The sequence below is a fragment of the Aotus nancymaae genome, unplaced genomic scaffold (assembly GCF_030222135.1).
Source record: "Aotus nancymaae isolate 86718 unplaced genomic scaffold, 86718_ANA_hifiasm-v0.15.2.pri h1tg000015l_1, whole genome shotgun sequence".
In the NCBI taxonomy this organism is placed as follows: domain Eukaryota; kingdom Metazoa; phylum Chordata; class Mammalia; order Primates; family Aotidae; genus Aotus; species Aotus nancymaae.
Window position 1 is genome coordinate 11,732,599 of NW_026988427.1, and position 16,467 is coordinate 11,749,065.

Genomic DNA, 16,467 nt, shown 5'->3' on the forward strand with positions numbered 1-16,467 from the left:
TTTTGAGAAGATACCCTGCAGATAGACTAAGTGTTGAAAGCACTTGACTGCATCCAAGTAGAAGATAATCAGCCCCCTCGCCCCCGCCCCGCCCCCCTGCCAAGAGGAGAGTGGTTTCTAAAACAGATGAAGGCTAAGGTGGGCTAGCAGCATGGCAGAGCAAGTGTGCTGGGCCTGGGCACCTCCAGACAGACCTGCTGGACTCTGCACAGACAGAGGCATGGGTGCACATGGGTGCCTGCAATGTGGCCAGGGAGTAAACATGGGAAGGGTGGGAAGCCACACAGCAGGGGACCCTGTTCCCAGAGCGGAAATCACATGGAACCACAAAGACCTCACCTCATCTGTGGCCCTCGTGCCCAGCTCTGTCTTGGTGAAATGATGAGCCCCTCATCCCACTGTTTCCAACATCCCCTGACCACCAGCAGAGCTGCCCAGGAACCCAGAGTTCAATGCACCCTCACGTGCACAGCCAAGGGAGCGGGGTGGACACTGTCTAGCTGTGCGCTGGACGCTTTAGGAAGCCCATGGCCTTTTAAAAATAAAGCTGGCCTAGAGGAGGGGAGAGGTCACTGCAAGATGCATGGGTTCTCCTAGATGCTGAGGAGAGATGTGCTCTGCCCAGGATGCAAGGAGGTCCCAGGTACCTGGGATACAGGAGTCCCAGCCCAATGTGGGGTGACGACTGCACCTTCCTGACGTGGCCGCCTGGGCTCAGAATGCCTGTCCCTTACCCACAAATCTGCCTGGGCTCAGAATGTCAAGAGCTGAAGCTTCCTTCAGGCTCAGAAGCCCCTTTCCCACCCAACAAGGACTCGTCTCCCGGTGCTTGCCTCTGCCGTGGCTACTCACCATGCTGAGGGTAATGGGGTGGGCGGGGAGGGGCAAAGTCCAGCTTGTCCTTCAGGTCCTCCTCATTCTCCCTCTGCCACTGCAGGCCGACGTCCTCCCAGAGGCTAGCAGCCAGCTGCCTAAGGCACAACAGACAGATGACAGCAGCTCAGGGCAGGGCACACGGGGGAGGGCCCTGCAAGTTCCCAAGGACGTCCAGGAGGCCCCAGGGCTGGGCCAGGATGCGGGTCGCCCACAGACCTCACTGTGTGAGAGCGGGAAGCTCCCCGACCCCCGAAAGGGTGGACCAGAAATTCTGTTCATCTTGTGAGCACTTCATTGACAGTACAAAAGGGGGCCATCTGATCTCTGTTCATGTGCTCAGTCAAATGTTAAAACGACAGGAAGTGATATTTATAAAGCCAGAGGCCTACTGTATGGCATACCATCTCAGAGCACAGGGACGAGGGGACATGAGCTAGTTTCTGTGACAGATTCCGAGCGAAGAGAAACAACCACTGTTGGGCACTACTGTTTAGGAAAACCAGTCCCTGATAAACCAGACGACAGAGCTCGTGGCTGCCTGCTGGATGCCTGCCCACGTACCTGACCTCGGGCATCTCGTCATCAAGGGTGCTGAGCAGCAGAGGGATGAGCTTGTGGAAGAAGGAGTAGCGGTCACGCAGATGCAGCAGCCAGCCGCCCACCACAGAAGCCACCGCCCGCCGGACCTGTGCACGAGAAGAAGGGGTGAGGATGCGTGTAGGCAGAGGGGATGCCGCGGTTGGTGCCACGGTGCAGCTCTGAGTGCTGCCATGCGGGCGCCGCCCGAGGCAGAGGCGCATGGCCGGGGCCCTGGGAGCCACAAGCCTGGCCCCTGCTCCTTAGGCAGCTCTGCCGGCCCCCACTGGCTGGGCTGGAGAGGAATGCTGCTGTCCTGAAGGCTCGCGCACGTCCCTCATGCCCTGGCCTGGTCCGACTGGCAAGAGCAGCTACCCTAGCTGCTGCACGAACTGTGCCGCATGTTCAAAGTCTTCTGCATGAAAACCTCCTGGCCAGGCTGGGCCCTGGCTCACCCTGGGCGCTTAGTGGGTCATGGCTACAGCAAGTGTGGTGCACAGTGGCCATGCCTCGAAGACTTCTGGTCCCAGAGCCCAGGGCCTCTGGAGGAAACCAGCAGGGTCCCCAGATGCCTGAAGAGGGGGCACCTGCGCCTCTGCCTACCTTGCCTACACAAGCGGAGGAAACCAGCTTAACATACACCAGGTGCCCCAGCTAAGCTTCTGAAGGGCAGCGCCTGAGACGGGGACCAGCGCCAACACTCCTCAAAGAAGGGAAGTGGGACAGGCCAGGAAAAAGCTGGACAGCCGCAGATTGTTCCTGGGAGCTCTGGGGCATGGACGAGCTGCAGAGCCGTCCCCCATGACAACGGGGGCCAACTCTGTGGTGTCATCAGCCCCTGGCCGCACTGTGGGATGCAGGAGCCTCATTCCTCCTGACACTGTGGGTGAAGTGTCTCTGCCCAGCCACGCACCATTAGCAACAGCACTTACAGCTGCTCGTAGGTACAGGGAAGCTGAGCAGCAGCTGTGCCCATGGCATGCTCACTGGCTGGGACTCAGAGGAGAGGCTGCTCTGCCCGCGCCCAACAAGGCACAGAGCCAAGCAGATCGCACCGAGGCCTTGCCCCTGCTGGCCTGGGCCCTGGGCCCTGGCCTGACCTCTCCAGGGTTCATTCCCACCTGGAAAATGAGAAAGAATGACTGACAGGGCTTGTCACTGAGGTCCCGTGAGGAGTGGAGAAGTTCATGTAAGGAGAGGCCCACCACACCTGATTCCCGCTCCCTGTGTGGTGTGCACAGGTGACTCTGGGCGTGCAAACAGCAGGAAAGCGGACGAGGGGACACAGGAACGTGTGGTGCATTTGTGAGGGTTATTCACTGACACAAGGTCTTACTGGCAACCAAAGATACAAGGACTCAGATAACAACCAAGAGAAACCCAGATCAGCACCATGGCCACTCCACCGCCCGGGTAGAGATCCCCACAGAATAAGCTGTCAGTGTTGTCTTCAAGCACAGTGCCCGGCAGGTCTCGAGCAGAGATGCCCCAGGGCTGAATGCAGGTGACAGGCACCACTCACGGCCACGCCTGCCACAAAGCTAATCTAGGTGAGTGGCAAGCTCAAAGCTCAGCCAGTGCCATGTGCTAAGATGCTGGAAAGCCTGTTGGGCAAAGGGTGTGACTGAGATAAGCCAGACTGCAGCCAGCCCTGCGCCCAAACGTGTACAGGGATGGGGCTCCCTTTGGGAGACGGGCAGGCGTCCAGGGCCACATGGCAAGGCCCGAGCACAGTGCCCCAGGCCGGCAGCCGGGGAGCAGCCTGAACTCGCTGGGATTGGCCTCGCTGCTTCTCCTCCCTGACCTCCTGCAAATCGTGCACGGGTGCCAGGCTCTGCAGGGCCCTGCTCAGGACGGCCACCTGTCCATTGGAACCTACAGATAGGCCTCTTTTGTAGAAAGGAGCTTCAAACATCTCACCTCATGAGCAAGGACAGCTGCAGGGCCAGGTTTTGGGGCTGCCCCTCAGTCTCAGGAATGGCCCCCTTTTCTATTAATCTCTAGTTAGTATCATAAGAAACCTGCAAATTCCAATTAGCATGAGACAAATTATCCCTTTTTAGTTCAAAAACATCACTAAATACCGAACTGCCATGTAACAGCTTAACAAAGCAGGACATTTTTCAAATTTTTTTTAAAAAAGCAAAATAAATGGATTAGAAGACTTCTCAAGAAGGATGGATACAAACAAGCCCAGACTGCAGGCTACAGTAAATGTCTAACAACATCGACCATCAGCCACCAGCATCCAGAGCATCCAGGAAAACATGACCCCACCAAGTGAACTGCATAAGGCACTGGTGACCAATCCCGGAGTGACAGGGATATGTGACCTTTCAGACAGAAAAATCAAAATAGCTGTTTGAGGAAGCCCAGCACAATCTAAGATAACACAGAGAAGGAATTCAGAATCTCAGATCAATGAACAAATATTGAAATAATTAAAAAGAATCAAGCAGAAATTCTGGAGTTGAAAAATGCAATTGGCATACTGAAGAATGCAATGGAGCCTCTTAGCAGAACTGATGAAGCAGAAGAAAGAATTAGTGAGCAGCTTGAAGACAGGTTATTTGAAAATACAGAGAAAACAAAAGAAAAAAGAACAGAAAGAATGAAGCACACCTACAGGATCTCAAAAACAGCCTCAAACGGGCAAATCTAAGAGTTCTTGGCATCTGAGAGCAGGCAGAGAGAGAGATCGGGGTAGAACATTTATTCAAGGGATAACATCAAAGAATTTTTCAAACCTAGAAAAAGATGCCAGTACTCAAGTACAAGAAGGCTTAACCCAAATAAAAGCAGATTAAACCCAAATAAAACTACCTCATGACATGTAAAAATCTAATGCCCAAAGATCAAGGATGAAGAAAGGATCCTAAGAGCAGCAAGAGAAAAAACAACACATCACACGTGGTGCGACTCCAGCATGCCTGGCAATGACGTCTGTGGAGACCTCACCGGCTAGGGGACAGTAGCTCGGCATCTTTAAAGTGCTCAAGGAAAGTAAACTTTTACCCTAGAATAGTATATCCAGTGAAAAATCCTTCAAACGTGAAGGAGACAGACTTTCCCAGACAAACAAAAGCTGAGGAATTTCACCAACATCAGACCTGCCCTACAAGAAATGTTAAAGGGAGTCCTTCAATCTGAAAAATAAGGATGCTGAGGAGCAATAAGAAAGCATCTAAAGGAATAAAACTTACTGGTAACAGTAAGCGCACAGAAACACACAGAATGTTGTAACACTGCAACTGTTATGTGTAAACTACTCACATTTGAGTAGAAAGACTAAAAGATGAGCCTATGAAAAACAAGTAACTGGCCAGGAGCGGCGGTTCACGCCTGTAATCCCAGCACTTTGGGAGGGCGAGGCGGGCAGATCACCTGAGCTCAGGAGTTCGAGACCAGCCTGGCCAACATGGTGAAAACCTGTCTCTACTAAAAGTACAAAAATTACCTGGGTGTGGTGGTGGATGCCTGTAATCTCAGTTACTCGGGAGGCTGAGGCAGGAGAATCGCTTGAACCTAGGAGGCGGAGATTGCAGTGAGCCAAGATCGCACCACTGCACTCCAGCACAGGTGACAGTGTGAGACTGTCTCAAAAATAAAACAATAAAAATAACTAAATAAAGATAAAAATAACTACAACAACTTTTCAAAACAAAGTATAAGATATCAACAAAAACAACACAAAGTTAAAATGCAGAGGGGATGAAATTAAAGTATAGAGTTTTTATTCATTTTTTTCTTTATTTTTGCAATCAGTGTTCAGCTGTCATCAGTTTAAAATAATGGGTTATGTTATTTGCAAGCCTCATGGTAACTTCAAATCAAAAACCCTACAACAGATAACAAACACACACCCAAAGGAAATTAAAACAAACCACAAGAGAAAATCATCTTCATAAAAAGGAAGAGAAGAAGTCAAGAAGGAAGGAAGAGCAGACCACAAAACCAAACAGCAGGAGTGCATCCTTACTTATCAGTAATACTGAATGTCAGTAGACTAAACCCTCCATTCAGAAGACAGAGTGGCTGAATGGGTCAAAAACAGGACCCAGCTATCTGCTGCCTACAAGAAACACGTCACCAAGAGGCACAGACAGACTGCACATGAAGGGATGCAAAAAGATATTCCAATGCAAATGGAAACCAGAAAAGAGCAGGAGTAACTATGCTTAGACAAGACAGATTCTGAAGATGAAAACCATTTAAAGAGACAAAGGTCATTATATAATGATAAAGGGGTCAATTCAGCAAGAGGATATAACAACTTTAAATATATATGCGCCCAATATTGGAATATCCAGATATGTAAACCAAATGTAATTAGAACTAAAGAGAGAGACAGACTCCAACACAGTAATAGCTGTAGACTTCAACACCTTACGGAAAAGCAAGAAGTCAAATTATCGTTGTTTGTAGATGATATAATCTTACATTTGGAAAAACCTAAAGACTCCACAAAAATACTATTAGAACAGATAAACCAAGTCAGTAAAGTTGCAGGATACAAAGTCACCAAACAACAATCAGTAGCATTTCTATATGCCAACAGTGAACAATCTGAAAAAGAAGTCAGGAAAGGGATTCCATTCACAATAGCTACAAACAAAGATGCCTAGGAATTCACCAAAGAAGTGGAAGTCCTCTACAATGAACACGAGGAAACACTGATGTGAGAAAACTGGAGACGACACACACACACAATGGTATACTCCACGTCCATGGACTAGAAGAATCAGTATTGTTGAAATGTCCATACACCCAAAGCATCTACAGATTCAATGCAATCCCTATCAAAATACCAATGACATTCTTCACAGAAATAGAAAGACTAATCCTAAAACGTATACGGAACCTCAAAAGACCCTGAATAGCCAAAGGCATCCTGAGCAAAAAACAGAACAAGACAAAAACAAAAAGCTGGAGGAATCGCATTACCTGACTTCAATTTATAGTACGGAGCTACAGCAAGCACATCAGCACAGCACGGGCACAAAAACAGACACACGGACCAGCGAAACAGAACAGAGAACCCGGAAACTAAATCCATACATCGACAGCGAACTCGTTTTTCACAAAGGTGCTAAGGACATACACTGAGGAAAGGACAGTCTCTTCAATAAATGATGCCGGGAAAACTGGATATCCGTATGCAGAAGAGTGAAACTGGACCCGTCTCTCACCTTATACAAAGATCAAATCAAAATGGAATAAAGACCTAAATCTAAGAACTCAAACTATGAAACCACCACAAGAACACACTGGGGAAACTCTCTAGGATGTCATCTGGACGAAGGTTTCTTGAGTAAAATCCCCAAAGCACAGGCGACCAACGCAGGGATGGGCAAATGGGATAACATCAAGTTTAAAAGCTTCTGCATAGCAAAGAAAACCACCAACATAGTGAGGAGACGACCGCAGGACGGCAGAACACATCTGCCCCAACGCCCATGTGACAAGGGACTAACAACCAGATCCAAAGGAGCGCAAAGTCAGTAGGAAAAACATCTAATAATCCAATTAAAAAATGGGCAGATCTGAACGGACATTTCTCAAAAGAACGCAAACAAATGGCAAACAGGAACTTGGTAGGAACTTGACAAATACTCATCTCTGAAAAGCCGTCCATGCAGCCCCAGCCTCTCCTGTAACGTTTGTTGTTCCTGGAAGGTCCCTCTTGACAAGAACAGACCTGGTGGTCTCACCAGTGGCACACGCTGAGCAGGAAAACTTCAGCAGAGCCGAGCAGCTGCTGACTGCAGGCCTGGCAACAATCGGGGCACCCCTGCAGGGCGAAGGCCAGGAGCCACCCACCTGAGAGCGGCACAGGGCCGTTCGTTCAGGGCCTCCCTCACAACTGCACGGCCACACGTCCGTCCCGCCTGCCTCATGGGGGTTCTGGATGCGGTCAGTGACATCAGGTAGGGGCTGCAGTCACGTGGGCGTGAGGAGACGCATCAGCCCCTGCCGCGCTGGGACACCCCCTTTCCGCAACCTCAGACACCATCCTGGGGCCTAAGGCTCCAGGGCGGCTCGACTGCCTGGCTGTGCTACCTGAGCGAGCTCTGAGCCCTCTGAGCCTTTAAGGAGGAGATAAAGTTATTTCTGGGCCCTCCCAGTGAAGTTTAGTGATCTAAGCCGAGTCTAGCAGGCTGCTGGAAAATTTCCTACAAGTCAGAAGACAGTCAGGGCCTTCTGTGCAGAGGGCATGGGGTCCGGGGGCACCAATCTCTGGGTTGTTGAGGGGGCTGAGGTGTCTGCAAGGAGCCCAAAGTGGGCTCCAGGGTCACAGGGCTGATCAGGGTAACAGGGCAGCACCGCGACTCCACATGAAACTCACGTGAAGGGCAGTACAGGGTCTAACAGAATGCAAACCCCACTGGGAGGAAATGGGCCACACTGGAAGAAGAACTGTCTTGGACCACACACAAAATAACACTAACTCTAATGATAGCTGATGAGTAAAAGAAAAAAAAAAAATCACACACAAAAAATCTCATACCATTTTAAAAAGTTTATGAATTGGTGTTGGGCAGCATTCAAAGCCATCCTGGGCCGCGTGTGGCCCACGGGCCGTGGGTAGGACAAGCTTGCTTTAGATCAACAGTGTGATGTCAGCTTTCTAACAGACAGCTACTGATACAGAGTAGGCTGTTTACGCATAGCTTCCAACAGAGTCATAGCATTTATAGACAACCATCGACACGCAGTTATGGTTTTAGAGTTACAGTGCAGTTAACACCGAGTTACACTGTTAGCTACGGAGTTATAGTATTTGCAGCGAGTGCTCCACAGAGTTCCAGTATTTATAGACGGCTATGGATACAGTTACAGTATTTTAGACAGTTACGGGAGGGTTACACCAATAGCTATGAGCTACTGAGCTTCAGTATTCACACAGAGCTCTCCACACAGAGTCATCGCACTGTTTTGAGGACTAAGACTCGGTCCATGACAGACACCACTTTTCCTGTGGGCCATGCTCTGCCTCAGGCTTAAGGAAGGTGGCGGAGAAAGCAGCCGGTTGCCGGCACTTCCTGCTGGGCTCTGTTCTTGCCCTGGCTCCCTGAACTGTGCTCCGCAGCCCAGGCATTTGGTCAGTGCCAGAAGCGCCTGCTGTAAGTGCCAGGCAGTATGGATACCAACCCCACACTCTGCCCGCTTCCTCCCTGCTGGGCAGAGCCTGATTTGCTCAGGGGCCCTCTGTGCTGCCTGGTGCTGACCCCACGCCAGCTCCAGGAGGGGCCAGCAAGGGTACATGGTGACTCAACTTCTGCTGGCCTGACGAGACCAAGGGGGTGAACAAAGGCTCCTGGTGGGAAAGGGTCCCCCGTGTCTCTGTGCGCAGCCTCAAGGCAGCCACGCTGCCCCGAGGGAGAGAGCCAGAGAATGAAGCCTGGGCATGGAGGCAGAGCAGGGGTGTCCTGAGCAGGTGCTGTGTCGCTCCTGGAGCCGGTCCTACGCGTGGACCCCAGCAGCACGCGGCAGCACAGACGAGGGAGCGAGTCACGGCTTCCATCCTGGCCCCAGAATACCCCGAGAGACTCTTCAACTCATCACCTTCATGCCATTTCCCATCAGGAAACCTACCTTCTGCAAGGCTGAACCCGGAAGAAGGAACATGCACCAGTGAAGGAGCCAGACGTAAAAGACCACACGTCTGACTACGCTGACAAACTCAGACACACAGCAATCAGAGGCCACTCAGCTTCACTAACCCAAAGCGGACCTGCCCCTGTGCCACAGTGTGTGGCATTTCAGCAAGTCACTGGGGCCTCAGATCTAAGACTTGCCCAACAGGTGATTCTGCCAGCAGTAAAGCCAATACTCAGCCCCACCTGTAGGACGCCTCCTGCCTGCCTCTCGGTGGGTTCCAAAGCCCAACAGCTTAGTTATCCCCAGCAAACCAACTGGGATCCAGGCCCCCGGCAGTGCAGAACCGAGGCAGCCCGACTCCACTCTTCTTCTCCCAGGCCAGGTCCACCAACCGCAGTGGCTTTCACGAAAGTGCACCTTGATGGATGGGCACACTCAGGAAGCCTCTGCAACCGCTGAAGTGCACACCGTGTCTAACAGACAGTAAGGACGCCAGCCATCCTTTCTCACATCCCTTGGCATTAATAACAACAAACATTAAACCAGTTCAGCTCTCTCCTAGTTTTTCGAAGATGTGAATAGGAATATTCTGTGACTAGGAACAATGAAAGGACATTTGGTGCATGCAGCATTCTGAAAAAAGAACAAGTGAATCAGTTAAAAATAGCACGTCAGCCCGCCTGCGGTAGAGCGAGGAACAGACTGTCCAAGAAAAACACCCGTTACCTGCGGGACGTCGTCAAACAGCCGTTGAGCAAAATGGGAAAGCACGTCGTCCACGGACTTCCCGTTGCCAAACTGGATCACCGTGCCCGTGGCTTCGATGGCGGCCACACGGACCTTCCAGTGCTGGTGGGAGATGGTCTGCATCAGGGGCCCGATCAGAGACTCCGACTGCATGTGGAAGTGGTCTGCGGGACAGGGAGGCCCCAGTTACCGGAGCTGCTCCCACACACCTTGCCCAGGCCCAGCTCTGTGGGCTTCCAGAGGACAGCAGCCTGCCCTGTGAGCTCCTCACCTCCCTTCCTCTCCCACTCCAGGTCCTTGCTGTGGGAACAGCACACAACCCAGGCTGCCAAGCAGAGCTCTGCACTGCCCAGCACAAGAAGAGGCTGAGACAAGGGTCCCAACCTGGTGACACCTGTGCAACCCAGAGACTTAGGGGGACCAGCAAGGAAAGGTGGGGGCGCAATCCCACTGTGGCTGAAGACAGGAGAGCCTGGACCTGCTGAAGCCATGGTGGAGGTCTGAGGAGGACAGCGGCCGGAGGAAAGAAGTTGAGCCCAGAGGACGTGGGCGAGGCCCCACTCCCAGCCGCACCTGAGACCAGACCCCAGGCTCCTCTGGGAAGCTGGGCCAGCACCACTCCAGGCAAGGCCACGGCACTTCCTATTTGTTAAGTCCCTGAAAAAAGTCAGAACCAGAGGTGGCGGGACCCTGTAATCCCAGCTACTTGGGAGGCTTAGGCAGGAGAATCGCTTGAACCCAGGAGGCGGAGGTTGCAGGGAGCCGAGATCGCGCCACTGCACTCCATCCTGGGAGACAGAGTGAAACTCTGTCTCAAAAAAATCAAGTCAGAACCAGAGGGTCTCTGGGATCCAGGCCACCTCTTGCCTCAGCTCTGCATTACCGGGGGCCTGTCTGGGAAATGGCTATTCTAATGAGACTTTGGATGAGCTCTTCAACCTCTCTGCCACTGCTCAGTGTGACCAGGGCCAGAGGTGAGGCACCCCCTCTCAGGGAAGAGGAGGACCACAGTTGCTGGAGATGACGGGATGCTTCAGGCAGAAGGCACAGTCCCTCACCCCACAGCAACCAGTGAGCACATACCCCGGCAGGTTGAGCTCGGGGCTGGGGCACAGGTGGGCACGGTGCTGCCCTATGGAACCTACGATCCAGTGAGGGAACATGGCAAGGCCGGGAGGAGCTCCCTGAAGGAAGCAGAAGCAGCCTATTGGGCTGATGCACAGGCCCGGTAAGGAAGTGATCGAGGGTTAAAGAGAAATACATGAAATGCCGGGAATTCTCAATGGCCATGTCCAGCCCACGGCTCTTCCCACAGCTCCAGAGGAGTTCTGGACCATGTTAAACCCAAAGTTAACTAACATGGAAATCTCGGCATTTCCCCAAGTCCAACTCTTCCTGTCCATCCCAAAGCCCCGCCTCCTCACCTAGTTCCTCAGGAAGTCATGTCAGTTTCACACTCAGCCACTTTCTTCCATCAGCAGAAGTCCTCCCTAGCCCAAGCCATCCCTTCAACTTCGGATTAACCATGGCCTCCTCACCCTCTTTCCTGCCACTTCTGGAACCTATTCTCCATGCAGCTGCAGTGATCTTTTAAGAAGCTGAACCCGGGTCTGCCACTCCCGTCGACAACCCCTGCACTTCCCGCTACAGTCAAACTATCACTGGGACATCACTGGGGCGGCCTGCGCTGGCCAAGTCCCTCACTGCTTTCCTGCCCGCTGCCGCCCAAGGATTTACAGTCTCAGTGTTCCCTCCTCCAGAAAGCCTTCCCGCCAGCAGGAAGCAGGCACCTGCTATCATTCCACATCCCAGCCAGGGGAGGGAATGGGCAAGACCCTGCAGGAATGGTGAGTTCAGGAAAGGGAACATCCGAATCAGATCAGAGCTCTAAAAATGACACGGAATATTATCAAGCGGAGTGGAGACGGGGCCTCTTTCCACTTAGGACAGTGGTCCAAGCCAGAGAGGGAAGGCAGTGGAGTAGGACAGAAACGGTGGAGTCTCCAGGCCTTGGTCTGCCCCTCGGGAAGCCTGCCCTGCAGCCCCCTTCAGCGAGTCCCCTTAACCAGGCGCAAATCCTGCAAGCCCCCCAGGGGGAAGGAAAGGGGACAGCGATCAGGGCGCACCCCCACCTCAACCCGCTTAACAAGAATTTCTGCGGTGGTTTCCAGGGATTTGGACAGGAGGGCTGGCTGGTGGGTCTGGGTGGGGGGCTCAGGCAGGCAGAAGGGTGGGAGGTGAGGATTGAGGGAGGGCGGGGTGCGAGGAAGCAGGGGGTATAGGACCGGCAGGTGGAGAGGGCACAGGGAGCAGACAGGTGGGGGGCGGGGCTTGGGGCATGGAGGGTGGAGGCGGGGAGCAGGGGGACACGGAGGTCAGAAGAGAGGGGGCCAGGAGGGAACAGGGTTCCGGGCGGCGGCGGGGAGGGGTGGGGAGGGAAGAAGCAGGTGGCAGTGCAGGGAACAGGTATGCGGGGGTAGAGGGCAAGGGAGCGGGTGAAGGGCGAGTTGGTAGGTGGACGTGAGGCAGGGGACTGAGGGGTGGTGAGAGGAGGGACCGGACGGGGGGGTTTGGAGCAGAAGGGTGGGGGGCGCGGGACATGGGGGGACAGGGATGTTGGGGAGGCGCGGGAGTGGAAGGGGCGGGGCCGAGCCCTAGCGGTTGTGAGAGGGGCCGCGGAAGTGGAGGTGGGGGTGAGGGTGTGAGGTGGGGGACGCGAGCGGGGCCCGGGGCGCTCACCAGGCGTGGCCTGCGCCAGGGCGGCAGCGCAGCTGCAACTCTCGCGGCGCACAGCGGCGAAGGGGTCGAGCAGGGAGCAGCGCAGCACGCGAAGGGCGTCGTCCAGGTGGGGCGCGAGGGCGGCGCCGCCCAGGTCCACAGCCAGGCTCAGCAGCTGCACTAGCGCCAGGCGCAGCTCCTCGCAGGCTTCTGGCGGGCGGCGCGCGGGCTCCGGGCCGGCCAGGCGCGTGGCGAGCGCAGGCAGCAGGCGCGGCAGGGCGTCGTGGGGCCGCGCGGCGCGGCGCAGGCCCAGACCCAGCAGGTGCACTGCCAGCGCGCGGCAGCCTTCGGCGGGGTCGCTCAGGCAGCGCAGCAGGCGCGGCAGCAGCAGGCGCGCCCAGGGGCCCTGGAAGGCGGCGGGGTCGGCGGCGGGGCCCGGCTCCTCCAGCGCGCGCCGCAGGGCCTCCAGGGCGCGCCGCCGGCCCGGCTTGCTGTCGGCCTCCAGCCCCGGCAGCAGGCGGCTCAGGGCTCGGCTCAGCTCCGCCGCGTCCGCGGTCTCAGCCCCCTCGGCCGGCTGTGGGGCCGCTATCGCCTCCGCCACCCCCGGCGCCGCCATTTTGCCCGCGTCGCCCGTCACTAAGGGGAACGGCGGCGCTTTTGCGGCGCGCGGCGCGGATTACGGCAGCACTTCCGGCCTGCGCGGGGGGCGGGACGCCGGGTTTCTTCCTCCCCGCTGGTGCGCACATGGCCTTGGGCCCTTGTCCAGCAGCGCTCCACCGCTGCCATGCTCTGTCGCCAGAGGCCCCGCCCGCCGCTCTGCTGGGCCTTGCCTTGCCCGCATTACACGGATGGAAACGGTCTGGGAAGGGTGCAGCCCGCCCGAGATGACGGCGCCGGGCTCCAGGCCTGGGCCTGTCCCTAGGGAAGCCCGCCCTGCGGCCTGGAGAGGTTGGGTGTCCCGCCTGGGTCCAGGGTAGCCGGGGAGTCCCTCCCTGAGCCGCCTAGAGCCCCTCTGGCGTTGGGAAGGGCCGTTCCAGGAGGGAATGGCGCTGGTTTTGCGGACTGGATCCCACCCGTGGTGCAAGACAAGGTGCCTGGACTGCGCTTCACGTGCAGCCAGTGATTTGATCCCAGGTGTAGTAGCCCAGTAGGTTTGCCTTGCTGCCGAGGTAGAGCCAATTTGTCAAGACAGGGGCATTGCCATAGAGAAAGAGTTTAATGCATTCAGAAACTGTCTGAATACGACACTGGATTTTTATTACTCAAAGCAGCTTCTGAAAATTCTGAGGTGGATCATTTAAGGATAATTAGGCAGGTAGGGGGCCAGGGAGAGGGTGTAGTGCTGATTGGTCGGGTTGGAGATGAAACCACAGAGAGTCAAAGTTGGTTCTCTTACTGGCTTTTGTTCCTGGGTGTGATCACAGAACTGGTTGAGACAGATTACTGGTGTGGGTGGTGGCAGCTGGTGCATCAGAATGCAGAGTCTGAAAGTTACCTAGAGCACCGATCTTAGATTTAGCAGTATTGATGTTACTCTAAGGAGCAATTGGGGAGGTTGGGAATCTTGTGGCCCATGTGTTAGTCTTACAAAGGCATTCTGGTCCCCAGGCAAGAAGGAGGTTGGGCTTCAGGAAAGGGCTGTTATCATCTTTGTCTCAAAGTTAAACTATAAACTAAGTTCCTCCTAAAGGTAGCTTGGCGTCCTCCCAAGAAATAACAAGGCAGCTTGGAAATTAGAAGCAAGACTGTTTCACAGTAGTGACCTTGAATAAGAGGCGCCTGAATGGCATGGTGGCGGAGTTTGTGTGAGCCCAGCCTGGAACACAAATTTGACAGCGCTCACTGCAAACCAGGAGTCCCCAAGTCTGGTTAGCCAGGCACCTCTCATCTGTGACGATGCACTGAGTTTTCTAAAAGCAGAATGTGTGTAATTGTAGGACTAAACTTCAAGTTTGACCCTTTTTTTTTTTGAGATGGAGTTTCGCTCTTGTTGTCCAGGCTGGAGTGCAATGGCGTGATCTCAGCTCACTGCAACCTCCGCCTCCCAAGTTCAAGTGATTCTCCTGCCTCAGCCTCCCAAGTAGCTGGGATTACAGGCATGCGCCACCATGCCCGGCTAATTTTGTATTTTTATTAGAGACGGGGTTTCTCTATGTTGGTCAGGCTGGTCTTGAACTCCTGACCTCAGGTGATCTGCCTGCCTTGGCCTCCCAAAGTGCTCGGATTACAGGTGTGAGCCACTGTGCCCGGCCTTGACCTTCTTTTTTGTTGTTGATGTTTGTGTTGTGAAATGGTGGCGTTCATCGGTGTTTCTTAAATGTCATTCTGTAGCATTCAGTAACCTTCATTCATTGTTTCCTCCAATAGGCATTTGTTTGACCAGGCACTATCTGCAACACATGGGACATGATGACGATGATGTAGAAGCAGGCCGCAGTTCCTGCTCTCCCAGATCTTAGGGTCTTGCAGGATGAGATAGCCCTTAATGGAGAGAGAAATTAATATCTCTCCGTTGTGTTCAACTGCGGTGGTCCTGAGAGAATGAATGTTGAGGGATGTTGAACTAGACTTGTGAGGCTTCCCTGAATAGATGATAGCAGAGGTAAGATATGAAGAGGAAGTAAACATCGTATTAGTCTGTTCTCACGCTGCTAATAAAGACATACCCAAGACTGGGTAATTTATACGGGAAAAGGTCCATGTGGACTCTCAGTGCCACATGGCTGGGAAGGCCTCACAATCGTGGTGGAAGGCAAGCAGGAGCAAGTCACGTTTCACATGGATGGCGGCCAGCAGAGAGGATGAGAGCTCGTGCAGGGAAGCTCCCCCTTACAAAATGATCAGAGCTTGTGAGACTTACTCACTATCATGAGAACAGCACAGGAAAGAGCCACCCCCATTATTCAGTTACCTCCCATTTTGTCCTTTCCACAGCATGTGGGAATTGTGGGAGCTACAGTTCAAGATGAGATTTGGGTGGGGACACAGTCCATACCTCAGGATATGACCCTATTTGGAGATAAGGTCTTTGTAGATGTGATCAAGGTAAGATGAAGTCATTAGGTTGGGTGCTAATCCAATATGACTGCTGTCCTCGTAAAGGGACATTTTGGAGATAGATACGCATACAGGGAGAATGAAGTATGACCATGAAGAGAGGCCTCGGGGAGCCAGCCCTGCTGACACCTTGATGTTGAGAAATCAGTTTCTCTCATTCAGCTACCCAGCCTGGGGTGCTTTGTTATGGCAGCCCCAGGTAGCAAACACAGAGGGAGGCTGACGCTCTCATGGGAGTAGGCAGGGAGTGAGCAGGTGGATGGAGCCAGGCCATGGGGGCCTTTGTCCTAAAACATAGGGGACTGAGGATTTCAAGGTGGGAGCATTGGCAAGATCAGGCCTGTATTTTTCAAGGACCCCTTTGGCTTCTGTGGAACAGATTGGTTGGGAACCATTGGAGGGCTGTGGGAGTGGTGAAGAGAAGAAATTATAAGTGCTTGAATTACGATGGTGGGACTTCACTTTTCCTTGTTCCTCCTGTTGAAATACAGCAAAATACCCTGCACATAATTCAACAGGCAACGAGGAAAGGACCTTGAGAGTTGTCGGTAAGACAGACTGGCTAGAGACCTCCGGACTGGAGGAACAGCAGTGTGGTGGGTGCCCCAGGTTTTCTTTGTCTCATATGTTCCTGCACTAGTCCCCAGGGAAGCCTGCAGCCCATAACCACCAACAGTCGCAGACAAAAATTTTCCAGCGAAAGCCTCCTCTCTCTGGCCAAGCCCTGGGAAGGGCATGCCCCACAGAGATCTGGAGGGTAGCTACCTCCTCCATGCCACAATCTGCTCTCAGGGACAGTTTCTAGAGGGAGGCTACCTCCTCCACGCCACAATCTGCTCTCAGGGACAGTTTCTAGCGGGTAGCTGCCACCTCCACGCCACAATCTGCTCT

The 16,467-nt window shown here is 53.8% G+C and overlaps 2 protein-coding genes across 2 annotated transcripts in view; one reads left to right on the forward strand and one right to left on the reverse strand.

Annotated features, from left to right (window-relative positions):
• DNAAF5 (dynein axonemal assembly factor 5) overlaps nucleotides 1–13,135 on the reverse strand; it is a 52,640-nt gene extending 39,505 nt beyond the window's left edge. The window contains exons 1-5 of the mRNA XM_064376539.1: nucleotides 11,934–13,135; nucleotides 10,073–10,146; nucleotides 9,781–9,965; nucleotides 1,438–1,562; nucleotides 853–971 (exon numbers count right to left, since the gene is read on the reverse strand). Of these exons, the coding sequence (XP_064232609.1) occupies nucleotides 853–971; nucleotides 1,438–1,562; nucleotides 9,781–9,965; nucleotides 10,073–10,146; nucleotides 11,934–13,135 (1,705 nt within the window). The remainder of the gene's footprint in view (nucleotides 1–852; nucleotides 972–1,437; nucleotides 1,563–9,780; nucleotides 9,966–10,072; nucleotides 10,147–11,933) is intronic.
• PRKAR1B (protein kinase cAMP-dependent type I regulatory subunit beta) overlaps nucleotides 12,252–16,467 on the forward strand; it is a 160,043-nt gene continuing 155,827 nt past the window's right edge. Inside the window, exon 1 of the mRNA XM_021676288.2 lies at nucleotides 12,252–12,267. The gene's annotated coding sequence lies outside the window, so the exon portion shown is untranslated. The remainder of the gene's footprint in view (nucleotides 12,268–16,467) is intronic.